At 45.2% G+C, this 23,099-nt stretch overlaps 1 protein-coding gene across 1 annotated transcript in view; it reads left to right on the forward strand.

The window, feature by feature from the left end:
- The window catches only part of PKP2 (plakophilin 2), a 157,004-nt gene that overhangs the window by 76,889 nt on the left and 57,016 nt on the right, over positions 1-23,099 (forward strand). Inside the window, exons 3-4 of the mRNA XM_082255212.1 lie at positions 14,634-15,316; positions 17,953-18,109. Of these exons, the coding sequence (XP_082111338.1) occupies positions 14,634-15,316; positions 17,953-18,109 (840 nt within the window). The remainder of the gene's footprint in view (positions 1-14,633; positions 15,317-17,952; positions 18,110-23,099) is intronic.

Here is a 23,099-nt window from a genome sequence, read left to right on the forward strand (position 1 = left end):
CTTTATTACAATCCAACAGCAGGACCTTTTCACATGTTCTGTAGCGGATCTCCTTCCTGCTGTTTTGGTCCCCCCACGGTAGCAAAACACCAGAGCCTGGTTGCATATGCGACCTTTGGTAGTGTCAGTCAGTAGGGCAATGGATCATGTTAGTAAGGCCGTGGACAGAGTCCGCAGGGCAGTGGACAGTGTCAGTAGGGCAGAGGATGGTGTCAGTAGGGCAGAGGATGGTTTCAGTAGACCTGAGATTGATGTCAGTAGAGCAGAGGACGGTGTCAGCAGAGCAGTGGATGGTGTCAGTAGAGCAGTGGATGGTGTCAGTAGAGCAGTGGACTGTGCCAGCAGAGCAGTGAATGGTGTCAACAGAGCAGTGGATGGTGTCAGTAGGACAGTGGATGGTGTCAGTAGAGCAGTGTACGGATGGTGTCAGTAGAGCAGTGGATGGTGTCAGTAGGGCAGTGGACGGTGTCAGTTGAGCAGTGGACGGTGTAAGTTGAGCAGTGGACGGTGTCAGTAGAACAGTGGACGGTGTCAGTAGAGCAGTGGATAGTATCAGTAGAGCAGTGTACGGACAGTGTCAGTAGAGCAGTGGATGGTGTCAGTAGGGCAGTGGACGGTGTCAGTAGAACAGTGGACGGTGTCAGTAGAGCAGTGGACAGTGTCAGTAGAGCAGTGGATAGTGTCAGTAGAGCAGTGGATAGTGTCAGTAGAGCAGTGGTTGGTGTCAGTAGAGCAGTGGATGGTGCCAGTAGAGCAGTGGACGGTGTCAGTAGAGCAGTGGATGGTGTCAGTAGGGCAGTGGACAGTGTCAGTAGGGCAGTGGACAGTGTCAGTAGAACAGTGGACGGTGTCAGTAGAGCAGTGGATGGTGTCAGTAGGGCAGTGGATAGTGTCAGTAGAGCAGTGGACAGTGTCAGTAGAACAGTGGATAGTGTCAGTAGAGCAGTGGTTGGTGTTAGTAGAGCAGTGGACGGTGTCAGTAGGGCAGTGGATGGTGTCAGTAGGGCAGTGGACGGTGTCAGTAGGGCAGTGGATGGAGTCAGTAGGGCAGTGGACGGTGTTAGTAGAGCAGTGGACGGTGTTAGTAGAGCAGTGGTTGGTGTTAGTAGAGCAGTGGACGGTGTCAGTAGCGCAGTGGATGGTGTCAGTAGGGCAGTGGAAGGTGCCAGTAGGGCAGTGAATGGGGTCAGTAGTGTTTTATTTTTGTTAATTTTTTTACCAATTTATTTTATTATTTTGTTTTACAATTTTATTTTTTATTACTTTATACAACTTTTTTTAGGAGCCCAGTTTGGAGGCTTTGGTGATATGCCAGGGTTCTAAACAGACCTCTAATCTTTCACCTTGGAGCGAAAATAAGAAAGAAAGAAAGAAGATTGAGGACACAGCCAGGGCTGGTGCAAGGATTCTTGACACCCTAGGCGAAACCACATTTTGCCCCCCCCCCCATTAGCTCTGCCCCTGACCCCACCCCCTTTTACCTGCCCATGTATACGGTGGCAGGGGTGAAGATTTTTTGTGGCGCCTCTCTACCTATTTCTTCAGCCGTCATCCCCAGGCCTGCACCTGCTCTTCTGGGCCCAGACTGAAGACACATAATGGCAACACCGGCTCGCTTCCTCACGCCAGCTGTGGTCTGCAGGTATACAGACAAGCTAGGGAGGTATACGGACAGGCTAGGAAAGTATACGGACAGGCTAGGGAAGTATACGGACAGGCTAGGGAAGTATACAGACAGGCTAGGGAAGTATACGGACAGGCTTGGGATGTATACGGACAGGCTGGGGATGTATACGGACAGGCTGGGGATGTATACGGACAGGCTGGGATGTATACGGACAGGCTGGGGTGGTATGCGGACAGGCTGGGGTGGTATGCGGACAGGCTGGGGATGTATACGGACAGGCTGGGGATGTATACGGACAGGCTGGGGTGGTATACGGACAGGCTGGGGTGGTATACGGGCAGGCTGGGGATGTATACGGACAGGCTGGGGATGTATACGGACAGGCTGGGGTGGTATGTTGACAGGCTTGGGATGTGTACGGACAGGCTGGGGTGTGGGTGTGGCTTGAGTGTGGATGGGGACACAGGGGGCCCCATGATCTCCTATTGCCCGGGGGCCCCATGAGTTGTAAGTCCGCCCCTGGCAGGTGGGATCCCCTCTGATATGATGTCATCCTAGTATCACTGCTCTCGAGCGCCTAGGACATGGCTTGACCCCGATCTCGGTATAGAGCCGATGACGCTGCTCTTTACCCATGTGATCGGCTGTGTCCAATCACAGCCGATCACATGTACACACATAAGTGCTGGTAATCGGCTCTCCTCGCTTCACACCTTGCCCCTCCTGGCAGCGGAGACCTGTACAGGTAATCAGGGCACTGATTATCAGTGCCCTGATTATCAGTGCAGCTCCAACAGTGCCCATCAGTGATGCCAATCTGTGCCCATCAGTGATGCCAGTCAGTGCTGCCTTTCAGTGCCCATCATCAATGCCAATCTGTACCCATCAGTAATGCCAATTTGTGCCCATCAGTGATGCCAATCTGTGCTTATCAGTGATGCCAATCTGTGCCCATCAGTGATGCCAGTCAGTGATGCCTTTCAGTGCCCATCAGTGCCTGTTTATCAGTGCCCCCTATAAGTGCCTATCAGTGCCACCTATCATTGCTCATTAGCGCAGCATATTAGTGCCTCCTCATCAGTGCCACCTTTTCAGTGCCGTCACATCAGTGCAGCCTATAAGTGCCTATCAGTGCTGCCTCATCAGCGCACATAAATGAAGGAGAAAAATTATTTATTTACAAAATTTTCTGACAGAAAAACTTTTTTTTTTTCAAAACTTTTGGTCTTTTTTCTTTTTTTTAGCAAAAAATAAAAAATCCAGAAGTGATTGAATACCACCAAAAGAAAGCTCTACTTGTAAGAAAAAAAAATGATATTTCATTTGAGTACAGTGTTGCATGACCGCACAATTGTCATTCAAAGTGGGAAGGCGCTGAAAGCTGAAAATTAGCTTGGGAAGGAAGGTGGTAAAAGTGCGCAGTCCTGATGTGGTTAAAAGGTCCTCTTGTTCTTCAGAAAAGTCAGCTTTTCCGATATGTCTAGCCGTCTCATGTGTACAAACACTGCTTCTCAGCTGGGATTTCCACCACGTATCAAATGCCCTGCAAATTTCCAGTCTTTTTTCCTTTTTTAGTAAAAATAAAAAAAGGCAGCAGTGATCAAATACTGCGAAAAGAAAGCTCTATTTGTGTGAAAAAAAATGATAAAATGTCATATGAGTACAACGTTGTGTGACGGTGCAATTGTCATTCAAAGTGCAACAGCGCTGAAAGCTGAAAATTGCCCTGGGCAGGAAGGGGGTAAAGTGGCCGGCACTGAAGTGGTTAAAAGGCCCTCTTGTTCTTCAGATATGCCATCTTTTCCAATATGTCAAGCAGTCTCGTGTACAAACACAGCTTCTCAGCGGGGATTTCCACCCCGTATCAAATGCCCTGCAAACAAAGGAGACTCGCCCAACTAGACGGCATTCCTGAGGGATATCAGTGCCTCTAGGCAGGGGCGCTGAATGTTATGTAAAAATAGACCAACGCACACTGAAATCTAGGCATATCTAGTCAAGACCTTTCTCAAACTCAGGCAAAACGTTTTAGGCAAAAAGTTCTAGGAATATTCAACCTTATTTATTGACATTAAAGCGGTTGTATACTCAGGAAAAAAACAAAAAAAACAAACCCTGCAGGAGAAAGGCATAATGAGCTAGTATGCACCGCATTATGAAATACTTACCTTAGAACGAAGCCCCGGCACAGTCGTCTGGACAACGCTGAGGGAGCTGACATGCTCCCTCTGCATCTCTTCCTGGTTCGGCGGCTTTGGCGCTGTGATTGGCCGGAGCCACGATGACGGCGCGGGAGTTTCACTTTCCGGTAGGATCCGGAAAGGAACTCTGAAGGTCCGCCGGACCTTCAGAGCGCATGCGCTGAAGACGTCAGCGGCTGCATGCAGGTTGAATATCTCCTAAACCTGCACGGTTTAGGAGATATTCAACCTGCATGCAGCCGCCTATTAATTGTACCTACAGGTAAGTCTTATTATAGGCTTACCTGTAGGTAAGTATACTATAGTTATAGTTATAAGTTATAAGTATACTATAGTTATACTTATAAGTATACTACCGCTTTAAGAAAGGCATATGAAAATATCATATCTCAGCCAATCCTGGAGAGGCTGCCCAGGGGTAGGCCATTACTCAGACACCATAATTGTTGGAGGCAATTCCCTGACCCCAAACAGGGCCGGCCTTAGGTGTTCAGGTGCCCTGTGCGAGCTAATCCTGTGGCGCCTCGCCCCTTGGCCACCTAAACATGGCTGTATTTATTGAAAAACTATTTAAGAGTTTAATTGCTGCTAATTGACTGCAAGTGGGTGCAGCAGCAAGATAAAAACTGGGAAAAAATCGGCGCAAAAATACTCTAAGTACTTATCCTAAAATTATATATAAATATATCACCCAATCTGTTTCTGTTGTAAAAAGTGCACAGTGCTAAATTAATAATTAAATCTGCATGGCTACTACAGTATACATATCATTTACCACCACTACTAAATAAATAACAATTAAATATTTTTAACCTCTACAATATGCAAAAAATGAATCAACATAGCATGATTCCATAAAATACACAGGCTTTTATTTAAGTCTGGTGAGTCAGTTTGGGGTGATTGGTGGAAGCAGCACATAGGGTGCTTTTTTGGCGCACACCTTCCGTTTAACCACTTTAGCCCCAGCCCTATTTCGGACACTTTTTGTTCACAAGTTAAAACCAGTATTTTTTCCTAGAAAACTACTTAGAACCCCCAAACATTATATATATTTTTTTAGCAAAGACTCTGGAGAATAAAATGTCGGTCATTGCAAAATTTTTTGTCACGCGGTATTTGCGCAGCGGTCTTTAAAACGCCATTTTTTTGGAAAAAATTTGAAAAATCACATTTCACTGCATTTAAAAAATACTAAACAGTAAAGTTAGCCCATTTTTTTTGTATATTGTGAAAGATGATGTCACGCCGAGTAAATAGATACCAAACATGTTACGGTTTAAAATTGCGCCCCCCCGTGGGATGGCGACAAACTACGGTCACTAGAGATCTCAATCTGCGACGCTTTAAATTTATTTAACGGTTACCAGTTTAGAGTTAGAGTGTAGCTCTTTTTTTTTAATTATTGCCCACGCTCTGGCGATCGCGGCGATACCTCACATGTGTGGTTTGAACAGCGATTTCATTTGCGGCTCGACTTGCGTATACGTTTTTTTTTGTGCGCGAGCTAACGGTGACGGGGACGGCTAAATTTTTTTTTTTTTTTTTTTCCTATTTATTTTTTCTTTTTTTTAAACTTTATTACAGGTTTTTAAAAAAAAAAAAAATCTGATCACTTTTATTGCTGTCACAAGCAATGTAAACATCCCTGGTGACAGCAATATGTCGTGACAGGTACACTTTATGGAGGGATCGAGGGTCTAAAAGACCCTAGACCCCTCCACTACACTTCCCTGTATGCAAAACGCCGAAAACGGCATTTTTGCATACAGCCGTTTTTCAAATCTGCCGCCTTTTGCAGCACAGTAACCCGGACGTGACGTCATGGACGCCGCCTCCGGGTTACGTCATCGGAGACCCGATCGATGCCGTTTCCGGCATTCATCGGGACTCCATCCAGCCGGCGGACGTGCCGGCTGGGTGCTCGGGGCTCCCGGTGGGACGGTAGCCCCGAGCAAAGCCGCGGAAGGCGGCGGGAGGGGGGGGACGTCCCCTCCCGCCCCCCCGGGTAACGATCGAGCGGCTCCCGAGCCGCATCGATCGTTACCGACGGAAAGCCGACCGTCGGCTTCAAACAACGGTACCGGGATGATGCCTCTAGCTAGAGGCATCATCCCGGTATAACCACTCAAAGTCAGCCGACGTAGAGGTTACGTGACTGGTAGTAAAGTGGTTAAAATATGTCACCATAAATATTTATTTGCACTTTTTTGCACATTTTCTTGCACTTTTTTTGTACTTCATTGGACTTTTCTTGGAACTTTTTTATGATCACTAATAAGTTAGCCCCCCTTACATTAGAGTTTCCCCACGTAGCCCCTCCTTACATCATAGACCCCCTTACATCAGAGACCCCCCACAGAGCCCCCCTTACATCAGAGGCCCCCCACAGAGCCCCTCCTTACATCAGAGACCCCCCACAGAGCCCCTCCTTACATCAGAGACCCCCCACAGAGCACTCCCTTACATCAGAGACCCCCCACAGAGCCCCCCTTACATCAGAGGCCCCCCACAGAGCCCCCCCTTACATCAGAGACCCCCCACAGAGCACCCCCTTACATCAGAGACCCCCCACAGAGCGCCCCTTACATCAGCGACCCCCCACAGAGCCCCCCTTACATCAGAGGCCCCCACAGAGCCCCCCCTTACATCAGAGACCCCCCACAGAGCACCCCCTTACATCAGAGACCCCCCACAGAACGCCCCATACATCAGCAACCCCCCACAGAGCCTCCTCTTACATCAGAGACCCCCCCACAGGGCCCCCCTCACATTCATTTTATATACTAAGGCAGGAGAGAAGATGAGGTTGCACAGCTCGCACACCCCAAAGGCCGGCCCTGACCCCAAACAATGAAAATATTCCTGCAATCTCAGCATGTGTGTCACAGGTAAACATTGTACACTTTGTTCCAGGTACAGATGGCCTGTCACTGACAAATATTTTCACAACAATATCAATGGATCATGACAAGTCTGTCTGCCTGTCAAAGCCCATAGATGAAAAATGAGCCCTGATAGTTCCTTAACCACTTGCCACCGGGTCAATTTTTACAATTTTTTCATACATGTTAAAAATCAGCATTCTTTGCTAGAAATTACTGAAACCCCCTTTTAAAAAGTATACATTTTCTGAAACCTGAGACCCTGCAGAATAAAATGATGTTAGTTGCCATTTTTGTTGCACAATATTTGCGCAATAATTTATCAAACACAACTTATCAAGAAAAAATACACTAAATGAATTTTAATGTAAACAACCACTAAATTGTATATAAAATGGTAAAGGTAACTAGATACCAAACTAGGGTGACCACGTGTCCCGGTCCGCCCGGATGCTTACAAGTATCAGCTGTATTTCGTGTCCTGGTTGATATCTGCGATACTTTAATATTCCTTCTGGTAAGCAGTAGTATATGTCGGTGATGGTTACACTCACGGATTGAGTTTATCGCATGGAATTTATGATGTTAAAACTGCCTTTTTTTCGATATGCTATCACTATTCTATTTCTGGTAAGCAGATTCTGATGTCGGTGGTGGTTCTCTACTATTTAGCACCTTCTTTAGAATTATTTACACGAGGAGTATATTCCTAGTGCATACGTTTATACAGTATCACGCTATGAAAATTATTGTTTTTGTGTGCACGTGATTGGAGCCTGTGGAGTTTGATGTAACGCCTGTGACTCTGGATATCGTCCTGAGGGGTGTTTTGAGGATTTGCCTTTAATTTGGAGCATCATCATTCTTTACCTGGCGAACATATCTGCTATCTTTGGTAAGCAGTATATAACCCATTCTATTTCAGAGGAGTCATTCCCTGGACATATTTTGCCTTTATTCACATTTTTCACCTTATCTATTGGTGTATGAGACTTTATAAAGACCTTTTCTAAAAACTTCACGTTTGGAATTTCATTTTGCGCAGCTTCTTTATTATATACATAAGTATTCACAGCCTTTGCCATGAATCTCAAAATTTAGCTCAGGTGCATCCTGTTTCCACTGATCATCCTTGAGATGTTTCTACAACCTGATTGCAGTCCACCTGTGGTAAATCCATTTTATTGGACATGATTTACAAATGCACACACCTGTCTATATAAGGCCCCACAGTTAACAATGCATGTCAGAGCAAAAACCGAGCCATGAAGTCCAAAGAATTGTCTGTAGAACCTTAAGACAAGATTGTATCAAGACACAGATCTGGGGAAGGGTACAGAAAAATCTCTTCAGCATTGAAGGTCCCAGTAAGCACAGTGGCCTCCATCATCCGGAAATGGAAGAAGTTTGGAACCACCAGGACTCTTCCTAGAGCAGGCTGTCCAGCCAAACTGAACTCAGGGAGGTGACTAGGAACCCGGTGGTCACTCTGACAGAGCTCCAGTGTTTCTCTGTGGAGAGAGGAGAACCTTCCAGAAGAACAACCATCTCTGCAACACTCCACCAATTAGGCCTGTATAGTAGAGTGGCCAGACTGAAGCCATTCCTCAGTAAAAGGCACATGACAGCCTGCCTGGAGTTTGCCAAAAGGCACCTGAAGGACTCTCAGACCATGAGAAATAAAATACTCTGGTCTGATGAAACATTGATTGAATTCTTTGGCCTGAATAGCAAGTATCTGGAGGAAACCAGGTACCTCTCATCACCTTTCCAATACCATCCCTACAGTGAAGCTTGGTGGTAGCAGCATCAGGCTGTGGGGATGTTTTTCAATGGCAGGAACTGGGAGACCAATCAGAATGGAGGCAAAAATGAATGCAGCAATGTAGAGACACCCTTGATAAAAACCTGCTACAGAGCGCTCTGGACCTTTGACTGGGATGAAGGTTCATCTTCCAACAGGACAATGACCTGAACTCCGCTTTAAGCACACAGCCAAGATAACAAAGGAGCGGCTATGGGGAAACTCTGTGAATGTCCTTGAGTGGCCCAGCCAGAGCCCAGACTTGAATCCGATTGAACATCTCTGGAGACTTCTGAAAATGGCTGTGCATCGACGCTCCCCCATCCAACCTGATGGAGCTTGAGAGGCCCTGCAAAGAAGAATAAGAGAAACTGCCCAAAAAAAAGGTGTGCCAAACTTGTGGCATCATATTCAAAAAGAGGCTGTAATTGGTGCCAAAGGTGCTTCAACAAAAGCCACTGGCTGATCGCCTTCATGGCACACCGTATTGATGCAGTAATTCATGCAAAAAGAGCCCCAACCAAGTATTGAGTGCATACTAAAGCGGGGTTCCACCCTGAAATTTTTTTTTTCACCGTCCGCTTGCTCTAAATTACCTGAAAAACAATTGGATAATTACAATTTTTTTTTTTTTTATTCACTTACCTTGTTTTTAAAGAAAATATACTTACCTTACTTCCTCTTCCTCCCTCTGCTTGCGTTGACTCCTGGGAGCTGAACGTCATCACTCCCAGGAGTCAATGCGCCTGCACCAGCAACGCTCGTCAGTTCCGGTGCAGGCACGTCATTCCCTGCTAAACAGCTTCTGGACATGCCCAGAAGCTGTGCAGGGATGACGCGCCTACGCCGGAACTGACGAGCGGGGCCGGTGCAGAGCATTCTGGGACCGAAGAGGAAGCCCTGGCTTCAGCTGTCCACACCTGAGATGGCAGCGCTGGACAAGAAATTTTTAACGTAAGTATTTCTTCTAAAAGGTAAGTGCAACCTGGGACAGTTCAGAGGCTATCCATTCTGAAATGCACCGTCCCGGGGGTATTTTTATCTAAATTTTTTTTTTTCAGGCTGGAACTCAGCTTAAACTGTATATGTACACACTTTTCAATAAGCCAACATTTCTGTATTAAAAATCCTTTTTTATTGATCTTATGTAATATTCAAATTTTCTGAGATACTGTGATTTTATGAGATGCACCTTTATATGTATAAGTCCCAGTGTGTTCAGCTACAGCACACACAATATTCCCACTAAAAGGCAGGCTCACCAATCAGGTAAATCTCAGACAATGGAGTCTTTCTCTTTTTTAAGCTGATTAATGACCAGGGTTGAACGGTCATTAACCCCCTCTTGACCCTGCCCCAGGCTGACTCTCCACAAATATGGTGGAGCCATGCAGGGCTGTCTTACTGCATGGGCACGCTGGGTAGTTCCCCTAGGGCCCCCACCTGCCCAGGGACCTAGCCCCAGCCAAGCATTAGTCCCGACTCCTGTGTGCATCCCGCCGTCGAAATTAGCAGATGGCAAGCGCCTGTTGGCCCTGTGCTACTGTCAGGCCACTTGGGCAGTGGAGGGGGAGCCCACAACTGCAGGAATGTCTGTCTGCCTCCACAGAAACAGGCCCACACAGGACAGTTGAGTCTGACTCCCGTCCGTTTGTGTGTGTTAACCGAACCCAGCGGCCGAACTTGGAACCTGTCATTAGCCTGGCACTGCTGTCAGGCTAATCTGGCCATGGAGAGGTGCCCACAGCAGCAGGAGTGCCTGCCTGCTTCCAAGGTCCGCCAGGAGACAGGCACACACCAGGACAACCACAGCGCAAGCCGGAAGGGGGGGGGGGGCACTGCTGTAGAAGCCTAAAGTGGAAGCCAGCATGGAAGAAAGGAAAGAAAGACAGAAAGGGTAAGTACTAACTTTTTTTAAGCTGCTGAAATTAATATTGTTTTCTTGTTTTTCAAGCTCGTGTTATGTTGTCCAAAGATTGTGTTAATGTTTAAACACTGATTTTGTTGGAGGTACCAATATTTATAGCCTTATCGATAATTTGCATTTTTATGCTTGTGGGCGATTGTGTAGGCATGGCCCCAGTGCACTGCATTGCCCGGGGGCCTATAATGCTCTTAAAATGGCACTGGAGCCATGCAAGCTGGGGAGTCGGGTGTAAGGTGGAGAGCTAAGGAGGCTGTTGGTGGCCTAGAGGGGGACCCCTATGTCTGAGGGGGGCTCTGCCTCCAGGCTCGGCTCGAGCTGGCTTGGGAAGATCCTATCAGCGTCTTGGTTTGAGGAGGAATCTTGCCTAAGGAGCAGCAGGGAGCAAAGAGGAGATTGTACGTACATCAGCATACCCAGGAATTCACAGGGGGAGAGACTGCCACATGTAGCAAGCTTTAGGAGGACAGTGTTGTGCTTAACCCCTCTTATCCCTTGCCCTGGGAGATCTTCAGAACAGCCAGGTGGGCTGGTAGTTCCTGAAGGCAGTAGAGCTGGGAGTAGTTTCTACGGTGGAGTTAGAGATGCTCCTGAATGCAGCTTACAACACAGAGGCGTAACTAGAGCCTTCAGGGCCCCGATGCAAGAAACCATGAAGGGCCCCCCCAGATCCCTGGCCGGGGCCCTTCCCTTCAAGCCCAGGGCTCTTCCCACTAATCCTGGGGCTCTTTACTCTCGTTGCATGGCCTTTTATTACGGTCCCGCAGCAGGATCCTTTCACAAGTTCTGCAGTGGGCTCCCTTCCTGCAATCTTTGGGCCTCCCCACAGTGGTGCAATGCCAGGGCCCAGTCGCAAGTGTGACTTTTGCAATCCTGGAAGTTCACCCACTGGTTTGCTACTGGGCCCCCTGGAGCATGGGGCCCGGTAGCAATCGCAACCCCTGCAACCCCTGTAGTTATGCCCCTGTTACAACATACTGTGCTATTTTCTAAAAGAGACTGAGAGTTCCTAGTCCTTAACCACTTGCCTCCAAATCACGTACCTGTATGTCATTTTGCTTCAAGGGGTTGTAGCCGGATGATATGCAGCTGCAGGTATCACCCCAGTACCATTCTTTAGAGCTGAAGGTCGGCTTTCTTGTGATAACAACCTATGCGGCTAAGCAGCTGCTTGGCCGTTAACTCCCCCTCCTGCCTCCTTCCGCGGCTCTGGCCGGGCTCTCCCGTCCCACCTGAAGAGCCGAGCGACTAGCCAGAATGTTCGCCACCAGGCCAGAGACCTGAACAAAGCCAGAATCAGCTTTGATCGGGTCTCCGATGTAGTAACCCGGAAGTGATGTCACAACATCACTTCCGGTTTACTCGGCAGGCAAAGGCGCCAGATTTTAAAAAAATCCAACAAATTCAAAAATTCTGATTTTGGCGTTTTGAATACTTTGAAGTGCAGAGGAGGGGTTTGGGGACTTTTAAACCCCAGATCTCTCCATAAAGAGTACATGTCACTGCCCATTACTGTCACTGCTGCCAAAATGTTTACATTTCTTGCGAAAGCAAAAAAGAGATCAGAAAATTAAAAATAAATAAATGAAATAAATAAGAAAAAAAAAATGTTTTTTAAAGCGCCCCATCCCTCCGTGCTCGCGCACCAAAGAAAACTCATAGTAAGTCGCACCCGCAAATGTAAACAGTGTTTAAACCACACATGTGAGGTATCACCACGATCGTTAGAGCAAGATCAATAATTCTAGCACAAGAACTCCTCTGTAACTCTAAACAGGTAACGGTTAAAAATGTTTAAAACATCGCCTTTGGAGATTTTTAAGTACCGAAGTTTGTCGCCATTCCATTGGGCTAACTTTACTGTTTATTTATTTTTTTTAATAATTGAAGTGTATTTTTTCCAATAAAATTGCATTTGAAAGACCGCTGCGTGAATACAGTGTGACATAAAATATTACAACCACCACCATTTTATTTTCTAGGGTCTCTGCAAAACAAATATATAATGTTTGGGGGTTCTAAGTAATTTTCTAGCAAAAAATGAAATAGGCCTGTTCTTGAATTGGTTAAGATCTTTTGCTTTTGATCTTTAGGATCCTTTATATAGAAAGAAAGTTGCCCTGTTTATTGTTTCAGTCAAGCCGGGCATCCCATAATTCCTATCCCCCATCCAAGTTATCACCCCTAATAACACAACAAAACCAAGTCAATGACTGTTTCTTGTGTCTGGATAGAAGTGAAAAATGCTTGCCGTTTGGCTCTGCAGGAGTAGGGGAACTAGTTATTAGCAGCCCTTGTGGGGGTAGTGCTATATATATATATATATATATATATATATATATATATATACAGTATCTCACAAAAGTGAGTACACCCCTCACATTTTTGTAAATATTTTATTATATCTTTTCATGTGACAACACTGAGGAAATGACACTTTGCTACAATGTAAAGTAGTAAGTGTACAGCTTGTAGAACAGTGTAAATTTGTTGTCCCCTCAAAATAACATAACACACAGCAATTAATGTCTAAACAGCTGGCAACAAAAGTGAGTGCACCCCTAAGTGAAAATGTCCAAATCGGGCCCAATTAGCCATTTTCCCTTCCCGTTGTCTTGTGACTCGTTAGTGTTACAAGGTCTCAGGTATGAATGGGAAGCAGGTGTGTTAAATTTGGTGTTATCGCTCTCACTCTCTCATACTGGTTACTGGAAGTTCAACATGGCACCTCATGGCAAAGAACTCTCTGATGATCTGAAAAAAAGAATTGTTGCTCTACATAAAGATATCCTAGGCTATAATAAGATTGCCAAGACCCTGAAACTGAGTTGCAGCACGGTGGCCAAGACCATACAGCGGTTTAACAAGACAGGTTTCACTCAGAGCAGGCCTCGCCATGGTCGACCAAAGAAGCAGAGTGCATGTGCTCAGCATCATATCCAGAGATTGTCTTTGGGAAATAGACGTATGAGTGCTGCCTGCATTGCTGCAGAGGTTGAAGGAGTGGGGGGTCAGCCTGTCAGTGCTCAGACCATACGCCGCACACTGCATCAAATTGGTCTGCATGGCTGTTGTCCCAGAAGGAAGCCTCTTCTAAAGATGATGCACAAGTTTGCTGAAGACAAGCAGACTAAGGACATGGATTACTGGAACCACGTCCTGTTGTTTGATGAGACCGAAATAAACGTATTTGGTTCAGATGGTGTTAAGCGTGTGTGGTGGTAACCAGGTGAGGAGTACAAAGACAAGTGTGTCTTGCCTACAATCAAGCATAGTGGTGGGAGTGTCATGGTCTGGGGCTGCATGAGTGCAGTCGGCACTGGGGAGCTACAGTTCATTAAAAGAACCATGAATGCCAACATGTCCTGTGACATACTGAAGCAGAGCATGATCCCCTCCCTTTGGAGACTGGGCCGCAAGCCAGTATTCCAACATAACGACCCAAAACACACCTCCATGACGACCACTGCCTTGCTAAAGAAGCTGAGGGTAAAGGTGATGGACTGGCCAAGCATGTCTCCAGACCTAAACCCTATTGAGCATCTGTGGGACATCCTCAAATGGAAGGTGGAGGAGCGCAAGGTCTCTAACATCCACCAGCTCAGTGATGCCGTCATGGAGGAGTGGAAGAGGACTCCAGTGGCAACCTGTGAAGCTCTGGTGAACTCCATGCCCAAGAGGATTAAGGCAGTGCTGGGAAATAATGGTGGCCACACAAAATATTGACACTTTGGTCCCAATTTGGACAATTTCACTTAGGGGTGTACTCACTTTTGTCGCCAGCGGTTTAGACATTAATGGCTGTGTGTTGAATTATTTTGAGGGGACAGCAAATGTACACTTTTATACAAGCTGTACACTCACTACTTTACATTGTAGCAAAGTATCATTTCTTCAGTGTTGTCAGTGTTGTCACATAAGATATAATAAAATATTTACAAAAATGTGAGGGGTGTACTCACAGTTGTGAGATACTGTGTATGTGTATATATATATATAGATAGATAGATAGATAGATAGATAGATAGATAGATAGATAGATAGATAGATAGATAGATAGATAGATAGATAGATAGATAGATAGATAGATAGAGATATAGATATAGATATATATAATTTTTTTATGTCCTGACACACACTTTTACTATGTAATCCTACAGATTTTTTTTGTATTCCCCCCCCCCCCCCCCAGGACTATAAGACATCACTGTATGAAAATGGGTGGAGTGGAGGATACTCCAAATATGGCCAACGAAGGCAGGAAAATGGTTGGACTGGAGGCTACTCTACGTACAGTCAGTGGGGTACCGAAAGGGACATGAACCAGAGGAAGCCTCTAAATAGAAAGGAGGTTTCCCCAGAACGAGAAGTTGGAATGGGAACATATGAACAAAGGAAAAACACATCAGCTAGTTTGAGATATCCAGAACACCGGCAGTACAATGCCTCCACTGTCCGCTACGCACGCTCCGAATTTGGTACTGCGGCTAGAGCACAGCAGAGCACCACTAGAAAGTCCAACATGTCTGACCAAGATTCTGTGTTCATGAACAGTGGCCCAAACAGTCCAGTCAAAGCCCTCTACGAACAGAGGAACAGCCGAAGTCTTAACAACCTTCTTGACAAGGAGAATTACCAGACTTCCTACATGGCTGGCAGTAACCCAGTCAAAGCTGTAATCCCACAACAACAGATGTACAGTAGACCAGAGATGCACAGAACTACCTATCAAAAGACCAGAAAGGTGGATTATTCTAGAGCCTATGCAACAAACATACCTAGCAAGAGAACAACCATGACAGCTGGGAGAGTTGCTGCTGGAAATGGAATTGTGCAGTCTCAAGTTGATGGTGTCCATATGGCAGTTGCTGTTGGGTAAGTCAGTTGTCATGAATGTGTTTCTTAAAGAGTATCTGCACTGAAATAGTACACATAACGATTTGGAAGAAGACAGAAAGCCTAGATAGACACTTTGGGGTTTATTTACTAAAAATTGAGAATGCATAATCTGGTACAGCTCTGCATAGAAACCAATCAGCTTCCAGATTTTATTGTCAAAACTTAATTGAGCATACTGAAGTTAGAAGATTGATTGGCTACCATGCAGAACTGCACTCTCCAGTTTTAGTAAATCAGCCCCTTTGCTTGGTTATTCCAGTGCTAAAGTCTCAAGAACATTTTGTAAGTCTCAGGTTTAAAGGCCTGCTCTAAACTTAAGCTAGACATACACTAGTAAAATTTTGTTTAATAAAAAAAAAAAAAAAAAAAAGAACATTTGTTCAATTTTCTAATCGTTAGTTCATATAAAAGTTCATTTTTGACCAAGGTTGAGAAAATTCGAAGGAGCAGGATGGAAAATTGTTCTTGAACAAAGGAATTTTTAACAGTAAATTTAGTTTTTTTTCAGGAAAGTCTATTTACTTCCATATAGAACAAAATTTGTTAAAGCAAATGTTTTTTGAAGTAATTTTGAATGTTTATTATGACATTGAATTTAATTCAAAAATCTTCTTGTATGTAGCCAGTTTAACTAACGACACACTTTTTGCCCATTACAAGCAAGCTTGGTTGTGGAAGAGTTGAGCGCAAAAGACTGTTGACTGTTCAGAACATTCCAGCACTGCCGCCAAAACCTTAAGAACACAGGTCTTTGCGTTGGCTGGGTCTAACTGGTACAGGAGGAGGCAGTTTACATAATTTTTCTGAAACATCCTAAAAACATCATATTAAAAAAGGGCAGTGGCAACCTTCACTAAACACTATTACAGCACATTGTTTACCCCGAACTGCAGGTGAACTTTAGATAGGGTAGATTTGATTGTGATCTTCCACAGAAATACCAAACATAAGGGAGCACCCTATATTTAGAAGGCCACAGTGGACCTTACTGTTCTTCAGCATCTGTAGAGACCAGAAAACGTGTTCAGGGGACCTCCAGCATCTGTGGAACCTGGTAGTATATTTGGTAGATTTTCACAGATAACTCTCCTTTCTTTAATTGTCAGAATTTCTGATACTGGGGCACTTGAAGTAGATCTTTACAGTTCTGCAAAAAGCTATTACTGATATATCAATACCGTAACAATATAATTTTTTTTTAAATGCAATACCATTTGTCATTTAAAAGCCAGCAAGAGCTAAACTTCCCCAGACTTCTCCATCTTTCTTAATAAAGATGGGAATCCTGGGTGAGAGTGGGCAGTAAAGGGTTGCCAATGCTAAGGACAGGGCAGTCTTTTCCATTGGGCACGCCCGGCGATTGCCCGGGGGCCCCACTTGCCAAGGGGCCCCACACACAGGGTGGCAATTACACTGTCCCCCCCCAGGCCAGTCTCCAGATTAGTTTACCTGGTCGTCTAGGGCCCCCCCCCCCCCGTTGTCCGCCGCACCCCCCCCCCCTGCTGTCCGCGGTGGCTCAGAGTCTCCCTGCACACTGGTTGCTAGGAAGGCCAGCTGATTGGCATCTAGCAACCAGTGACATTCTGAGAGGATCCATCATGCACAGCGGAGGAGGATCCTCCTTGTAGGCTCGTCCTCCTCTCTCCGCGCCTAGAAGATGGGCTCCACCCACCTCCTCCCTTCATGTGCTGTGCAGCCGTTGTGGAAGGTAAGCAGACTGCTGCAGCTGCTTGATTTCTTTTTTCTCACTCTCTCTCCATCGACTGTCTGTGCCATCCTTTTCCTGCCCTATATATCCTCTGTGTGTGCCATCCTTCTCTCTCTCTCTCGTACGTGGGGCCCCAGTGCACTGCATTGCCCGGGGGCCTATAAGGCTCTTAAGATGGCACTGGCTAAGGAGTCTGCCATAGGCTCTTGACAGTCAATGTTTTGACATCATTGGCCAGATGTCTTACCCCTTGAAGTCCACAGCAGACAAATGTAAAAATGTGTGGGCACTCAAATGAGTTTGTTGGACAACCTATTCAAAAACCTTGGGCATTTATCTAGAATTGACCTCCCTTTTGTGGCTATAACAGCCTCCGCTCTCCTAAGAGGGATTGCCCCAAGATTCTGCAATGTATATGTGAGAATGTGTGCCCATTCAACCAAAAAGAGTATTTGTGTGGTCAGGTAATAGCTTTCCATTTCATACCAAAAAGTTTCAGTGGAGTTGAGGTCAGAGCTTTGTGAAGACTATTCAAGTTTCTCAACACCAAACTGGTCAAACCATGTCACAGAAACCAATGAACGGAAAAAATAGCCTTCCCCAAACTGCTACCACAAGGACATTTGTCTCAAATGTCTTTGTATGCTGGTAGTATTAACAGTACTGGAAAACCTGAACTCAATCATGTGTAGGGGGATCAACATACTTTGGGACTTATAGTGTAGATGCTGTTAGTTAGATGTTAGCTATAGAAAACTATTGATTAGTACAGCTTTGCCATTAGACTGGATTTTTTCTTTAACTGATTAGTGATTTTTGATTAATTGTCATAGGTTTTACCACTTTAGTCATGACAACTGCTGTTGCCATTGTCAATGAGAAATCACTGTGTCTTTTTTAACAGAAGCTCGGCTCCAGTTCAGGTGACGTCAGAGGTGGACATGACCCTGGAGAGGGCAGTGAGTCTGCTGCAAAATGACAGCTCCAACTCATACTGGATAGTCGCAGCTGCCAACTTCATTCAACATGAGTGCTTCCAGAAGATCGAGGCAAGAAGGCGGGTATGTTTCACAGTGACATTTGTAACTCTCTTGTTTGTATGTATTAACTGATAACTTATTCAATTATCTTCACCCATTGCCCACTAGGCCAACAGTAGGAGTGTTTATAGTGGAATGAGTGACTTGTTTAACCACTTTACCACCGGAGGATTTTGCTGTCTTACGTCCAGGCTACTTTTTGCGATTCGGCGCTGTGCGACTTTAACTGACAATTGCGCAGTCGTGCGACGCCATACCCAAACAAAATTTACGTCCTTTTTTTCCCACAAACAGAGCTTTCTTTTGGTGGTATTTGATCACCAGTGCGCTTTTTACTTTTTGCGCTATAAACAAAAAAAGAGCGTTTATTTTGAAAAAATAACAATATTTTTAACATTTTTTTTATATGAAATTCCCCCCAAAAAAATGTAAAAATCAAATTTTTTTAAAATTTTTGGCCAATTTGTTTTCTGCTACCTATTTTTGGTAAAAAAAAATCACGATAAGCGTATTTTGATTGGTTTGCGCAAAAGTTACTGCGTTTACTAACTACGGGAAAGATTTCTGTCATTTTTGGTGTTTTTTTTTTTTTAACGCGTAATGGCGGTGATCTGCGATTTTTTTTTTTGCGGGACTGCGACATTGCGGCGGACAGATCGGACCCTTGACTGACATTTTTGCCACTTTTGGGGGTACCAGTGACATTACTGCAGTAATCAGTGCTATACATATGCACTGTTACTGTAAAAATGACACTGGCAGTGAAGGGGTTAATTTTATTGGAGAGGGAGGGGTTAATGTATGCCTGGTGCTTACTGACGTGTGGGGGGGGAGGTGACTGAGTGACAGGAGGACAGATCGGATGTTCAGCTATGCTGAACACTCCGATCTGTCAGTCCCTGTCACTTAGGAGATCCGCCCGCTCTGTTTACACAGGCGGGCGGATCTCCTCACTCGATTCCCCGACGATCGGGGCAGAGCAGCGGCGATCGCCGCCGCTCCTCCCCTGGCCCAACTCCCGCTGTGAATGAAAACAGCGGGAGCGCGCCTCCGGCGGCGCGCGAGCGCCGCCTACAGGGGGAGGAGTCCAGCGACATAGGTCTACGTCGCTGGACGGGAACGAGCCAATTTGCCGCAGTACGCTCCATGTGAGCGGTCGGCAAGTGGTTAATCTGGGCCCCCGCTGGCTGACGCATTTTGAAATACTTTCCTTCTTCCTCCCTACTGTCTGTCCGGTGTGTGTCTGTATGAGTGTGTATGAGTGTGTATGTATGTATATATATATATATATATATATGTATGTATATATATATATATATATATATATATATATACAAACCCGATTCCAAAAAAGTTGGGACACTGTACAAATTGGGAATAAAAACAGAATGCAATGATGTGGAAGTTTCAAATTTCAATATTTATAATAATATCCAATGTTTAAACTGAGAAAATGTATCATTTTTAGGGAAAAATAAGTTGATTTTAAATTTTATGGCATCAACACATCTCAAAAAAGTTGGGACAAGGCCATGTTTGCCACCTCTTCTTTTTATAACAGTCTGCAAACGTCTGGGGACTAAGGAGACAAGTTGCTCAAGTTTAGGAATAGGAATGCTGTCCCATTCTTGTCTAATACAGGCTTCTAGTTGCTCAACTGTCTTAGGTCTTCTTTGTCGCATCTTCCTATTTATGATGCGCCAAATGTTTTCTATGAGTGAAAGATCTGAACTGCAGGCTGGCCATTTCAGTACCCGGATCCTTCTTCTACGCAGCCATGATATTGTAATTGATGCAGAATGTGGTCTGGCATTGTCATGTTGGAAAACGCAAGGTCTTCCCTGCAAGAGACAACATCTGGATGGGAGCATATGATGTTCTAGAACTTGGATATACCTTTCATCATTGATGGTGCCTTTCCAGATGTGTAAGCTGCCCATGCCACACGCACTCATGCAACCTTATACCATCAGAGATGCAGGCTTCTGAACTGAGCGCTGATAATAACTTGGGTTGTCCTTGTCCTCTTTAGTCCCAGTTTTCCAAAAAGAACTTCAAATTTTGATTCGTCTGACCACAGAACAGTTTTCCACTTTGCCACAGTCCATTTTAAATGAGCCTTGGCCCAGAGATAACACCTGTGCTTCTGGATTATGTTTAGATACGGCTTCTTTTTTGGTCTATAGAGTTTTAGCCGGCAACGGCGAATGGCACAGTGGATTGTATTCACTGACAATGTTTTCTGGAAGTATTCCTGAGCCCATGTTGTGATTTCCATTACAGTAGCATTCCTGTATGTGATGCAGTGCCGTCTAAGGGCCCGAAGTACACGGGCATCCAGTATGGCTTTCCGGCCTTGACCCTTACACACAGAGATTTTTCATGATTCTCTGAATCTCTGGATGATATTATGCACTGTAGATGATGATAACTTCAAACTCATTGCAATTTTTCCCTGAGAAACTCCTTTCTGATAATGCTCCACTATTTTACGCCGCAGCATTGGGGGAATTGGTGATCCTCTGCCCATCTTGACTTCTGAGAAACACTGCCACTTTGAGAGGCTCTTTTTATACCCAATCATGTTGCCAATTGACCAAAAAAGTTGCAAATTGGTCCTCCAGCTGTTCCTTATATGTACATTTAACTTTTCCGGCCCCTTATTGCTACCTGTCCCAACTTTTTTGGAATGTGTAGCTCTCATGAAATCCAAAATGAGACAATATTTGGCATGACATTTCAAAATGTCTCACTTTCAACATTTGATATGTTATCTATATTATATTGTGAATAAAACATAAGTTTATGAGATTTGTAAATTAGTCCATTCCTTTTTTACTCAAAATTTGTACACAGTGTCCCAACTTTTTTGGAATTGGGTTTGTATATATATATATATATATATATATATATATATATATATATATATATATATATATATATATATATTGCTCAAGAAATGAAGGGAACACTTTTCCCTTTTAAGGGAAAACTTTTAAAGGTGGCTGTTAATTAGTTGCACCTGCTTTTGGTGTTAATGAAATTAACAGGAGCACTGGATGGGCAACAATGAGACAACCCCCAAAACAGGAAATGTTTTACAGATAGAGGCTACTGAAATTTTTTTCCCCTACTCATCTTTTCTGACTTTTTTCACCAGTTTTGCATTTGGCTAGGGTCAGTGTTACTACTGGTAGCATGAAGCGATACCTGGAACCTATAGAGGTTGCACATGCATTCCAACTCCTCCAGGATGGCACATCAGTATGTGCCATTGCCAAAAGGTTTGCTGTGTCTCCCAGCACAGTCTTAAGAGCATGGAAGAGATTCCAGGAGACAGGCAGTTGCTGTAGGAGAGCTGGACAGAGCCATAGAAGGTCCTTAACCCATCAGCAGGACTGGTGTCTGCTCCTTTGTGCAAGGAGGAACAGGATGAGCACTGCCAGAGCCCTACAAGATTACCTCCAGCAGGCCACTGATGTGAATGTCTCTGACCAAACAATCAAAAACAAACTTCATAAGGGTGGCCTGAGGGTGCAAAGTCTTCTAGTGGGCCCTGTGCTTACTGCCCGGCACCGTGGAGCGCAATTGGCATTTACCATTGAACACCAGAACTGGCAGGTCCTCCACTGGCGCCATGTGGTTTTCACAGATGAGAGCAGGTTCATCCTGAGCATGTGTGACAGACGTGAAAGGGTCTGGAGAAGCAGTGGAGAATGTTATGCTGCCTGTAACATTTATCAGCATGACTGGTTTGGTGGTGGGTCAGTGATGGTCTAGGGAGGCATATCTATGGAGGGACACACAGACCTCTACAGGCTAGACAATGGCACGCTGACTGCCATTAGGTATCGGAATAAAATCCTTGGACCCATTGTCAGACCTTACGCTGGTGCAGTGGGTCCTGGGTTCCTCCTGGTGCATGACAATGCTCAGCCTTATGTGGCGAAAGTATGCAGCCAGTTATTGGAGGATGAAGGAATTGATATCATTAAATGGCCCCCATGCTTGCCTGGCCTAAATTTAATAGAATACCTCTGGGACAATATGTTTCTGTGACAAACTCACTCAGGACAGGGGCTTTTGGTGGGAACTGCATGCTAGCCTCTTGCCTACTGACTATGGGCCCTGGCTTGTGAGGGGACACTGCTCTTTGTGGGAGGTATGCTGTGGGGACCCTTGGAGTAATGTTACTTTGGATTCAAGTCTACATCTCCCCAAGGCACACAGACTCTGGGACTCTAGGCCTAGGATCCATATTAAAGGCCTAGCTGCCTTTTGCCAATGGGGTACTTCTCCACACAGTCAGACTCATGGCAGATGCTAATGTCATCAGCTCAACCACCTGTTTCCACACATTGTTGATTGTGCTGATTACCTCACCTATTGTCTACTGCGGGATGTGTTTACACTTATAATAATGTGTATTGTACGTCAGGAGCCTTAATGACCGAAAGTCTGCTGGGTAATTAGCTTAAGTTATTGAAATCACTGTAATCTATTAGTTGCTAGTAGGAAAGCAGAATACCCCTGGTGGGGTATATATTCTGTGTGAGTTTGTTCAATAATTGTTCCAGATCTTATACAAGCTTAGTTTTGGCTAGTTTTGTTTGGGGCGGCTAGGATATCTGATATCTATGTTCAAGACTGAAGGAAGCGTTATTCTGATGGAAGCACATTGTGGGGTCGCGGTTCCGTTACATTGGTGGCAAGCGGTGGGAAGCTTCCTGCAGTCTGGGACATCCAAACCTCCACTGGGATCCAAGGTCCAAATAGCAGAAGAGGAGAGGTACAGACACCAGCCACCTTGGAAGAGGAATTAGGAGGGAGGTTGCGAGAGATGTGGATACAGCACAGGGGACCAGTGTCAGAGCAGGTCCTGCTGGGATAGTATGATTCAATCTGCTTGGAACCCTGGAAGGAAACGCTAGCCCGTGAATGGCAACACCAGGGATAAATCCTCCCCTCCATCCAGGAAAGGTACTGGTCACAGTATGGAGTGCAGGTGCTT

Source organism: Pelophylax lessonae (genome assembly GCF_965119305.1).
Source record: "Pelophylax lessonae genome assembly, chromosome: 4".
NCBI lineage: Eukaryota > Metazoa > Chordata > Amphibia > Anura > Ranidae > Pelophylax > Pelophylax lessonae.